Raw genomic sequence first — 12,636 nt, forward strand, 5'->3', positions numbered from 1 at the left:
TTGCACCTGCAGTGCACTTAATGCTTGCCTCGACTGGGCTCCAAGTCCTCAGTGGATGATGCTAAACCCAGCATTACATTTCTGAGACCCAGCACACAGAAATGTTTACAATCAACGTCCCTAAGTTTCCCTGGGGTTTCTTTGTTTGGGTTTTTTTGTCCACCTCCCCCAACCAAAAAAACCCTGTCATTACTATAGCTGGACAGCATCCTTTGGGAAAACAAACCTGACTTTTGAGAGGACAGTTCTATATTATTTCTTTTTAAGTCTTTTCAAGAGCTAAGGAGATCTGTGGAAGCTTCTCACATGGGAAACAACAGCATGATTTCACACCACATCCTCCCTTCACAAGGTCTTTAAACACCAACTCCTTTAGTTCAGGGAACCAGTGTCACATCATAGGAAGCAAAGACAAATCACCAGTCTCCGAAAGGTTCAGAAGGAATTGCATGTGTCTGCTTCTAATAAAAAAAACCCAAACCAAGAAAGCCAGGAATTACAAACTAGACATGGATTATTCTTCATGTAATTCATGCTGTAAGAACACTTCATTCATTAATCCACAGAGGAAGAAACCAAGCAGGCAAAGAGGCAACAACAGTGGTGCAGCACGTCTAAAACTTTAATCTTTGTTTTAAAAGAGTACAGAGTCAAAAGAAGAAGACACTTTCTTCTCCTTCCCACCTTCCCATTCTCCATCCCATCGCTTCCTAAGTTCTCCCTAAAAGGAAATATTTCTTTGTTAATTAGTTTGACTTCCCTTCAAGTGAGGCATTCCCGTTAATCTCCAAAAGTAGGCCCCAATTCAGTAAAACACTCGCACATGCACTTCACTTTAGTCCACTCCCATTCATGGCAACATTTAAGTGTACATACTTGAATGCTGCTTTGAATAGGGATGTTTTTAACTGAAGACTTAACTGAAGACGGGGGGGCGGGGTATATTTGTGTGGTCTTAACAGGGGAGAGGAGGTAGAGCAAACGACGAACATCATCTTGTTCCCAATTTAAAGGTAATTTTAGCAGCAGTCAGTGACTGACACATTGGTAAAATCCTAAGCAGCAGCTTAACCACAGAAGTGTGTAGCAGTAAGAAATCCAGTGGCATTTAAAAAAATCAGTTAAAGCAGCTTCACAGGGTCAGTCAGACTTCCAAGTTTAAACACCCTCTGCTCCTAATGCCATTCACAAACACGCTTCTTTCATTACAATTATACAAAGGGGAAGACTGGCAAGACAATACAAAAAAATAAAATATCAAGAATGGGAAAACCTAGAGAGTTCAGAAAACAGGATTCTGGAAAACTGAAGTGTTTGTATTTTATTTTACATTGTAGGCTTTCACTTTTTATCCCTTTGAAATATGTTTAGTTTTAAATTAATAAAGTCCATAAACTAATACATTGGTATGTTCTTTAAACATACATAATAAAAATTTAGACATTATACCGTATTTAAATATCCCAATAATAAGAGAGTTAAAGTAATGCTGGCTAATGTGAGGATAAAATGCCTAGATAAAAGATGTTGTGGCTCTAAGGAAACGTGTGGATTAGAGGAGAATTGAGAGCGAAGCAGGTGATGCTTTAGTCTGAATCTGAACTGTCTTGCTTGTTGGTATGGTACTGGCTGACTGCTTCTTCCAAAGGAGCCATTGTACCATCCGGCCGCACTCCCATTGGTTTTATAAGCTCATCTCTGTAAGAGATTTAAAAGAAGAATATATATTAGCATATGCACACATATCAATTCACACGTGTATAATACAGTCACATACAGTATATGCTTTAGTGCATAATGAGCCTTTAAAAGGAAGTTATTTCTGCTAACGCCTTCTGTTTTGAAGAAAGAGGAACAAAAAACCTTCCAAAATAGGTGGGAGGGGAAGAGCAAGATAGATAAAGACTTCATTCATGTAGGCCAAACCTACTTAGCCAATTAAAGACACCATGAAAAGTCAGTGCCTAATAGGCTCAAGACACAGAGCAGGTTCCCTGTTTTAGATACACAAACTAGCTTTTCTTCTGAGAGTTCCCTGACAGCTATTTCTTCCTAAAATCTCACCTGCCATTCTGGCTCGTATGGGCCCAGACAATTAAACCAATGATTTGATGCATATTCACCCTGTTGAAGGAAACAAATCTGTTACAAGAACAGACTCTGCCTACACCACTATTAAGGGTAAGTACTTGTTGATTCATTTAAAAAAAGCTGACTGATTCTAATACTATTGCTTTTGTTTGTGGCAGTTTAATTACAGGATTGACAGCCATTTTAATCTCTTCAAAGCTCCAAAGGCCTCTCAGCAGCTAATCCAATTATATCTACTCCACAAGCTACAGCCTCATCTAAAAAATGATTAATTATTGATTAAGCCAATCAAAAAGTATTAGCAAAGATTTATTTAATCCGTACTTTTTATCACCTCATTTATATGCGGATTATGGCAAAAGCTGTAAGGGCAAAGATAACATTTTGATTTCCTGCTAAAAAAAAGGAGAATACCTCTAAATACTCAGGAGTCACCTTAAATAAAGGAGTAGAGGTCTGATGACAATTCAGCCCTTGCTTGAAAGGCAGCCCACTAAAACTGCCAGTTTAACACACATATACCACCCTTCTGAGCCACAGACAATACAACTCCATCACTCAATGGGGAAGCAAAGGCATTTCACTAGCTCTCTGCCTGGCCTGCACTACTACCTTGGCTGAAAAAAGGGACAGAAATTGTTTGTACACAGCTGGCAAGCTAACCTTAACACAACCACTGCTGGAACAGCAAGAAAGGCCACAACAGAGTCTTGGGTGACAAGGTCTAGTGTGAGGTGTTCTTGCCCACAGCAAGGGTGTTGGAACTAGATGATCTTCAGGTCCTTTCCAACCCTAACCCTACGATTCTATGAATTGCATGCATACACTGGATATGGTACAGTCAAGCAGCAGTTAAATTAAGTCTCCAAGAGTCTTTTTTGCTCAGGAAGAGCAGAGACTAGCAAGATAAACGCTGGCTATTTGCACAGATGTGGCAACCAGATACTACGGTGATAAGCTCACAAATCCCACTGCCTGTGGCACTTCAATACATGAGAAACTGGACCTGGAGAAATTGCTGTGGTTTGGCTAAGGAGGCCTGGGTGGGAACCTGGAGGCTAGGTAAGGTTTGTAGTGACCATACTGAAGAGCCCAGGCTTTGGAGTTGCATCTAAATAGCAAAGGTTTTTTTCACAGGAAGAACTCCCTATACATCTAAGGCCTTTTTGGCTTTTAAACACCTTAATACAAACCAATTGTCCTCTGAAATCTGTAATCTTGAAACAATTCTTCAGTGTCAATTACTCAAGTTCAAGCCTCAATAGTGATCTATTACACTTATATTTTGGGAAATACCCTGGTAAGTCCTTACTAATATTTTTTAAGTCCTAAAAGTAAAAACATAGCTACAAAGAACAAAATCACCTTTGCTTGCCTTCTAAGCTCAGAGGATCCTAGATTTTTGTTTTAACAACCACAACATATATTCTTAGGTTGCAACATTTAACACTGTAGCCCGAAGTCACAGAATCATGTCATCAACTAGTCATTTACAGTTTATTACTGGTAATATATAAATTATAATAGCTACTAAAGGATAAAGAAACAGTTCAAGAAAAAGGAAAGAGACAGAGGAAAACATGGTCCCAAATCCCCTTATGTAGTGGCCTCCCCCTCCTCATGTAGAGATCCTTACAACCTATCTGTAAATATTGTCAAGAAGTCCTATCTCACCATTTGTCAATTTCAAAGACACAGCTCTTTCTCAGCTACTTCCCTTTTACATCCTGCTACATGCACTACAGAACCTGACATAAAGTTTTGCTCTCCTGGTGAGTCATCTAGAGAGACATTGAACACCAGATATAATAGATAAGACATCCATATGCACAAGTGCTGGTCTGTGGTTTTTGTGGGGATCTTTTGCATGACATGTTACACGTTTTGCATGACAACGTAACGCAGAAGTCTGAGTCACTGACATGCACTTGTATCTTCTCTGGTGATGCTCAAAGGCCTGTTTCTCAGTTCCCAGTACTCATTTCAAAGTGCACTGTTATGAATCATGCTGTAGTGCATTTGAGGTTCATTCCCAACGAATTTCCTTCTCTCTGGGCTTCAACTATGAGCTAGGCTGAGCTCAGATTTCATAGAATAACACAGATATTTATCAATTACCTCTCTGCTCCTGCAGGAGCTTCCTGCTTTGCAAGTCCTTGGCAAGATGAAAGATAGTTGTTACAAGTTCTCTCTCTATGAGAAGGATAACTCCATACATCCTTCCTCAGACAAATGCTATCCAGTGAAACTGAAGTGTATGAAGACACAAATATTCTAGGCCACCACAAGACGAAGTAGAAGGAGAAGCAGTCATCAGCCTAGGTTTTTCCTAGCCATAATCTAGTCCTAAAATTGTGTAAAACATGGCATCCTTTCACTAGGGAAGACATGACTGAAAGCTCTGAATGCCACACAAGCTTACTCCTGGTTTTCAAAGGGGAAAAATAGAGAGGGAAACAAACAGCTGAAAACATCTGGACTGCCTACAAAGCTAGCTTCAGAAGTTTGGAACAACTAAATAACAGAATTTTGGATAGGATTGCAAAGGGCATCACTTCAGTACCATACTGAAGTTAGTACCATACTGATCCTTACCTGGTATAAACGGTCTCAGCTCTGCCTGCCTCAGCAGTTTTGCCCATTCAGCACTGATATACCTCAACTGAACTTTGACAACTTGGGTTAGCTGAGGATGTGCTAAGGTGATCAATAGTACCTTAAGTAGTACATAGTTAAGGTTCTATTTAAGGTGAGATACATGGTGGCAAGGAAAGCACCAGAAACTGGCAGGTACAGCCTCAGAAGACAGTTCACTATCAAGAAACTGGATGTTTCCAGTACATCTATAGAGCAGAAAATAGATTGCTTCAGCCCAGTAGGTGGCAGTGGGAATACTTCTGTATCCAGGAAGATATATACAAGTACACAGTGTGCGTATTTATGCATATTTGAAATATTTGAACATCATTATGCGACCTCTCTCATAGTCGAATACACCTTCTTGCAACATTTCATTTTTCTAATGCAAACAAAGCATTCTATTCAAGTGTACTTAGAAACACACCATAATTAAACAGTTGGTAAAATGCATTCTCTTCTTCCACTTCCAGATCTCCCAAGAGTCCCTTCAAATGTATCTATACAAGTTCTAGCTTCCTGCTTGCCATTTAGCTTAACAACTCAAAAATCATTCCCTTGTTTTGAAGGGTAACTCTTTCTTGTCAGCTTTATGTGCTATAAGGCAGTATTGACACACAGAATTAATGACAGTGTCAGTAATCAAACAGCCATCATGTAAACACCAGTCTGCTCCTTTGATAAAATGGCATGTTAGGGACCTATTCACCTCCTTATAATTGAGTACTACATAATAGTTCCGATCCTTTCATGTAACATTATTTTGTTCTATGGCTAGAAAGGGGAGAAAAAAAAAAACCCTATGTAACATTGCCTTCTTCATTGATCCTATGATTAATTTTGTGTTTTTAATGAGTATGGTTGCTTATTTAGACAGGTTCTCTTACATACTCGTTTTGTTGACTTCTGTTCAAAGTACAACAAAACCCAAGCCGTGATAATTGGAGACCATTTCATCAGCAAAAGGATTCTTGCTATTAATACAAGGTTGGCTTGGAAAAAGCATCCTGACATTTTAAATTAGTCAATTAATATACAATTCTACCTACCATTTATAATAGAAAAAACTGCTAGCATTTTTTCCAGACATTTTAATTAACACAGAGTGTCTCAAATAATCCATTATATCAGCAGACAGAATACCGTACTACACTGATTTAAGGTGGCTAACTTGATATTTTGCAAAAATGAAAGGTTCAGTTAAATCTTTTTGCAGATTTGAGGAGTTTTTCAAAGCTGGAAAATGTGCGCCACATACAGAGGACACTGATTTACAGTCACCAAGCCATTCTCAATGAATCAACAAGATCGTATCAGCCCTTACTCCAGCCAAAGCCCATAGAGCTACTTTAGGGCCAAGTTCAGGCACCCAGCAAACTACCTAAGTAACACCTACATCTCCAAGAGCTGCAGTATCAAGATTTTTCATCTTAATTTACACTTATAATTTATATATAGTTAATAATTTTTAAAAGTAATCTCAACTAGCTGAATTTGAGCAAAATATTAATTTCTATAAAAGCTTTCATAGAACCCAAGTCTATGCTAATACATTGGGTTCACAAACAATATTCATCTTGCCTCCATGCATTTTGATAAAACAAAACTGGGTGATTAATTTTAATTTAGCCATTTCTATGGTCAATTACCCCATGAACAGGCCTAATACCAACAACCTAACAGAATAGAAACAATTTGGAACTAAGACCTGAAATACCCAAATGCATGCATTAGTTTTACATCATCTCAAACCAGTTTTAATTCTTCAGTGCCAGTGCTGAAAATACAAAATCCACTGGCATCTTATGGAACAAGGGAAAAAATACCACTTTACTACTTAGGGTTTCAAAAAACCTAAACAAAGGGCACAGTGTAAACAGCAGCCATTAATGCAGGCTATGACTTTGCAATGAAGTAGTAGTGTTTTGTAAATTTGCTTTCTGACTTCAATCCATCATCAGATAACATTTCAAAACCTATACAGAGCCAAATCTAGAACACCCCAGTGACAGACTGGCCTGATAATCCTCATCAGTCAGAAAGGAAAGCAAGTTCTTCAGACCTTCAGCTTCATTTTGTTTCATACCTTTCTCCAGTAAAAAAAGCATGCTAGCTCTTCAAAGCTTAGCTTCCATTACCGGGACAATACAAGTGTATTAAGCAAACCAGTTTTGCTGTAAATCATCCAAGTTCACCCTAAGCTCTTGTTCAAGTTGCACAGATACATAAACTCATTCAAGATAAAAAGAAGGAGCTGTTTGTTCCCTGCCCAACTTCCTCCTCTTTTATAAGCAAAGTGCTGCACCAAAGTGAAACTGCTCAGTTCATGGTATATGTCCCCTCCTTTGATGACAACAAAGACCAGCAGAAGCAGGAAACCTGCCACCAACAGTCTACCTAGAAGCAAGATTCAAACCCCAGAATTAAGCTCCAGTTTAAATTTGTAGGTTGCAAACCAAGGGAAAAAGGGCATTCCACTAGTAGATTTAAGTATCTGAAAACTGAGCACCAAAGGGCTCAAGCAGGAGGCAGAAGCGTTCAATTCAAAAAGCATGGAGGAACTCCCACTACTATCAGCATGTTACAACTCTTTCTTCTTGTATACAGGACTGGCAGCTTCCCATTTCATTTAACATCTGCAAACCGTACAATTGCACTCAATTACATTCATTAAAAACATCCCACAGCCTCCCAAGACAAAGTCTTCTTTTCTTTTTCCTTCCTGCCAGCATTTCCCCTCACCCCCCAATTTTCAGTAAACAAAAAGGTTGGGAAGAACAGTCAAGTGATTTTATTCATGTTATCACAGCACCTAAAAAGGGGTCACATCAACAGCACTGTCCCACAGTAATCACTATACTAAAAACCAAACAAACAAAAACCCTTGCAACAAAGAGAGTCCCAGTCCTGAAGAGTTTCCAGCCTAAATACTATAGACAAAACTGCAGGTGGATGTAACTGACACAGAAAGCCCAAGGTGAAAGTAAAGCTACTGGCCCAGAGGGTAAGTAGCGACACAGGGCACCAGCTGCTTAGTTATTGTCAGTTTGAAGCAGGCAACACAGCAGGTGCCTCCAATCCTCCAAACTGAAAAGGCTCTTATGCTACAGTAAGGCCATTTGGACTTTTGTGTAACTGCTATAGCGATAGCAACAGACTTGTCTTCAGTCTTAGTTTATCTCTGGTCTCAATCTTCCTTTTAAGAAAGTTTTAGACCATTTAGTCATTTTATTGTGGTACCCCTAATGCTCAGCGTCTTAATTCTCTAGCTTACACAGCAATCATCCCATTTTACATAGTAGTTCAATGAAGACTGCATGTGCACTGCATTTTCTTCTCTTTACTAAAAAGACTGTAACATACTACACTTGTTTTCCATGCAAATAATGTGGAAGAAGTATCCAATTACTTCACCGACAGCCTCAGGTCAGTTGTTCCAAGATCCTTCCCTGCTTTTACTCCTGCTTATAATTCAGTCTTTGTCAGCTATTATAAAATTCAGATTCTCCCATCTTTTGCTGTATTCCTAATCTTTAATAGAGATGCAAAAATATTTGGCTTGCTAATTTCTCTCAACAGATCTTGTTTGATTACCTACAGACTCTCACAAACACAAACACATTTCTAGCTGCTGAGTTTTCCCACATTTGAAGAATGATCCTCTAATATATTTACCTAAATTCCTACAGCTCAATTCATTGGTAAATTAGTATTACATTAAGTGTTCCTTAAGAATGTAAAACTGCGTACACAGAAACCAAACTACAAGCAATTGCTCCAATACGGCTACAGGTATGGGGGAAGAAAAACCAGGAAATTCTAGGCATACTGAGTCAAAGAGGAAAAAGAAAAGCTAGAGTTAACAGCACAGGACTGTTCCCTTTTTGTATACAGAAAGCTATAAAATAAAAATCAACTTCCTGTATCAATAATGTACACCTTTATGCCACATTAAGTACCATCTTCTTTTATGGCAGTATCTCAGTTATTTAAAAGAAATTATAAAGGCTCATTTGTAACCCAGCCCACACTTTCTACTCTAATAAATCCACAATAATTCCTAACTGTAAATTCCCTTTTAATCGTCCATTATATAACTTACTGCTTCTGATGAGAAATATTTTCACACCGTATTTGTTCTTTGTATAAGCAGCAGACATAAGTAGTTACCATGAGATGTTGCTCATTGACTTGAGGAAAATGAGTACACTTGCCTTGGGCTTGGATTGTGTCCCACACTTTAAAAGGAGAAATTCTTTTCATTTACCAGCCTATTCATTTAGGAGGCAGGTCCCCTCACCACCAGATCTTCCTGATTCTGTCCAATCCTCTCCAAAACAGGTTTCCTCTGAAGTCCTGTTACACATTACTCTTTTCTTTGAAATGCTAAAGATTTTTCTCTGCAGTTAAAGGGGTCCTAATCCTGCAAAGAAGTTGATTATAGCACCAGTCTGAAGGACTGGAAGGATCTCAGAAAAGAGCAAGGATACAAGCTGCCGCCCGCAAAAGCAGCTATAATGCAATACCTGGAGAGTTTGTCAAACATGTTGACAAGCTTCATGGCTTCATATTCTTTTTGTTCTTCTGTCATTTCATCCATTGGATTGGGCATTGGTTCCTCTAGATGACCAGTGATAAGGTTAATGCTGGAGGTGGAAAAACAAGACAGTTCACATTTCTAAAAATGTCAATTTTCTACCTTCTTAATAGGTGGAAAGGCGAACACACCAAGAGAAACAACCAAGACTAAAACTATCTGAACTGCACATCAAAGCTTTTACTAAAGAGCCAGCCTTCATATTTATACCTTTTTTGTAGCCTTTTCTCATTAATCATGATATTATCTTCTTGTTGATTCACAGTATTAATTTCTTGTTAGTTACTCAGAAATATGCAGTCCACTAGTACTTGTTATGTTTATAACCCATACACAAGCAGTTTGAAAGCAGACGAATAAAGATGGTTAATGACATAGATGGGGAACAGAGTGACAGATATATCTTTGAAACTAACTCTGTACAGGCTTAACTTTAAAGATACAGACAGGTTCCATTCACATTTTCTTATCCATGAAGATCTGTTGAATTAGTTGACTGGTGCCCTCCTATGCTGGTTTTTGCTCAAACCAAATTAAGGTTACTTTACTTTGAGAATTTACAATGCCAGTTTTATTTCCACTGTTAAAACAAGTGATTGGCTATACAGAAATGGTAGCAAAAAGCAGAGAAATAGTTTTAAAGAACACTTTCAGGGCAAATTCTCTTTTCAAGCAGTTAAACCACAAACATTTAAGAGCAGTACAGCAAATCAGATGCATAAATCAACCGACAGTTGTCTTGAATGTTTCATTTAATTGTCAGCTTTTAAATAGATACTATATACTAAATAGATGCATGTAACTGGACATTAGGCTTTTGAAAGAAAATCAGAGACAAAACAGTGGGGAAAAAAATAACCCTGAAGTTCAGAAGTAAAAAGAAGAGTTCCTTTCTTAGCATAGAAGCAATATAATTCCTGAAACTTCTTACACATTTAATCCTGTCTATTGTTCATGTTCCTTAATAAGAATCTTCCAGTAAGCTACAACCCCTGTCATACACCTAACCATGTCTGTGTAATTCAGTAAAGCAGAAAAAGAACATGCTTCAGATGCCCACTATCGACAATTTCAGAACCTAATTAAAAGCATAGATGTAACATGACAAACTGAAACCTCTAACACCAAATCAAATACAATTAATAAAAATCAACAGACAGAGCTTCTATCTGATCACTGAATCCTTCAAACACATATACTGGATTCCTGATGAATGACTTCTATGGACCTACTAGATCCTTCAGAGAATTTTATTACCAGGCAATCCAAGTGGCTGAAACTAGACGTACTGGTTTGTTTCTTTTTCACAAAGTCCTACTTAAAACCCTGAGCCACTCTTGACACCTTTATTTCCTGTTATAGAGATACACCCCACAAACAATAGTAGTGTGGCAACTTCATGTGAGTTCCTGGAAAATCTGGGGCAAAAGCCACCCTTGCTAAGTTGGTTACTACGGGGTTTTTTCCTACAATTTGCTCAAAAATCTCTTTTCACACCTGAATGTTCAATAGGTTTTCAGACTGAAGTTAAATCATTCTCATAGGAACCACCACCACCACCACCCCCCCCGCCCTGCCCCATGGAGATATATGACTATATGATGGTCACTATCAGAGGCTAGTTTCTCAATAATCAGACCATGAAGTCAACAAGAGGTGGCAGTTAATACAAAAACATGCAATTCTGAAACTGGCCTCTCTGGAAAAGTTGAAACAAAAAAAAGCACGCGAAAACATCTAAACTGCAACAGGATATGCAGAATTGAAAACAATACTATACTTTGGCTTTGCAGATTTGTATTCTTCTGTATCTGTATCTTCATCATCTGAGTACCAGTGATCTCCTCTTCCTCCTGCTAACAGGCCCCTTGCTGCCAGCAATCCCGCCGCATTACCATAGCCTGTATATTTTAACAAGCTGTCAACTGCAAAGGGTGAAACAGAAAATCATTCAGCTATAATCAGCTACAACACCAAACCAGTGTAATGCTACAAGAATCGAGTGTAATAGCAAGAGGCAAATACACTAATTACAGGAAGACCTTATATAAAAGGAGGAAGAAAAAGTAAGTTTTTACCTCTCTCTTTACAAAGAACGAAAAGAAATTCTGCTGCAATCTGCTTTACTCCAAGGTCAACATGTGTCATAAGACGCACAAGCTTGTTCCTCACTGTTGTGCCAACTTCTGGACGATTTGATACATCTCTTAATGGAGGTAATACCTAGCAATACAAAAAAAGGAAAACCAGCATAGAATGCACAGCAATACCTAGGCAATCCTTGCAGAGACAGTCAACAGAACAAGAAAATACTGTAAGCTCCACTCCTTCAAAAGAAGGAATAAAATCAACCCAACTATGCTTCATGCGCCAGTAATGACTCTTGCTTCTTTATATATTCAGGCTTTCTGGTCTGCCATCCTTGGCAGAAGAGTACTCAGTCCCAAACATAGACTTTTAAAGAAAGACAACTATTAGGAGTTTAAAAGCACAATGATTGTTCCCAAATAGTTGGCCAAAAGGCATCAGTGACCTAATGTTCTTTGTTTCTTTGTTTTGCTCAGATATGTGGCATTAGCATTGAAAATACCAGCTTAAGGAAACTTACAATGTTAACATGATGGGTAATTTATACAGAACAATTAATATACTTACGATGAAAAAGCAGGAAAAGAAGTCACAGGGCAAGTTCTACTACCCTGAATTTCAAAAATTAGCTCAACATGTATAGAGGAAATACGTTCTTCTCCCAGAAAACAGTCGTTGAAAAGCTCAAGCTAAATTTCAGAACGGTTTTGGAGAAAACATTTTTAACATTTCCTCAAGCACACTATTTTTTCTCATCAAATATCATTAATATCTTTAACTTCAACCCTGAAGAAAGACAGGAGGTGCTTGAAATATGGCTGGTTTTGCAATCTAACTTCTGCCTCCTTGTGCATATGCCTTCAGACTCAAAACCTGTATGAAGTTCTTCACATTCAAAGGATACGATACGATTTGCAAACCAACCTGGACTATAACATGAAAGATTTAATTATCTGAAGACTCCTATAGTTTTACTCCAGTATTTTGCTAGGGAATGAAATCAAAGATGTCACTAATTGTCGTAAGAAATTGCAGGTCCTTTCTTTTCCGGGTGTCCAATGTAAAATGTCATGTTCTGCGCAAAATTACTGCACAATTACTACTGAAATCAGCCTCCCTGGGAACCCACACTTAAACAAATGAATGCTACACTATTGAATACTTTGAAAAAAATAGACCCCATCTTTTTCAAACTAAGTATTCAAACAATTAGCAAAAGCATT

The 12,636-nt window shown here is 38.2% G+C and overlaps 1 protein-coding gene across 6 annotated transcripts in view; it reads right to left on the bottom strand.

The window, feature by feature from the left end:
* Positions 1–604: 604 nt before the first annotated feature.
* Positions 605–12,636, bottom strand: part of RIC8B (RIC8 guanine nucleotide exchange factor B) — a 35,748-nt gene continuing 23,716 nt past the window's right edge. For 4 of the 6 annotated variants that reach the window (XM_080634125.1, XM_080634127.1, XM_080634124.1 and 1 more), the window contains 5 exons: positions 11,404–11,548; positions 11,106–11,250; positions 9,255–9,374; positions 2,065–2,124; positions 605–1,698 (listed from right to left, as the gene is read on the bottom strand). In XM_080634125.1, coding sequence (XP_080490251.1) covers positions 1,587–1,698; positions 2,065–2,124; positions 9,255–9,374; positions 11,106–11,250; positions 11,404–11,548 — 582 coding nt within the window. In that variant the 3' untranslated portion in view covers positions 605–1,586. Of the gene's footprint in view, positions 1,699–2,064; positions 2,125–8,504; positions 9,152–9,254; positions 9,375–11,105; positions 11,251–11,403; positions 11,549–12,636 lie in introns of those variants that run through there. The other 2 variants (XM_080634126.1, XM_080634128.1) reach the window with 2 other exon arrangements.

This window comes from Psittacula echo (assembly GCF_963264785.1).
Source record: "Psittacula echo genome assembly, chromosome: 1".
NCBI lineage: Eukaryota > Metazoa > Chordata > Aves > Psittaciformes > Psittacidae > Psittacula > Psittacula echo.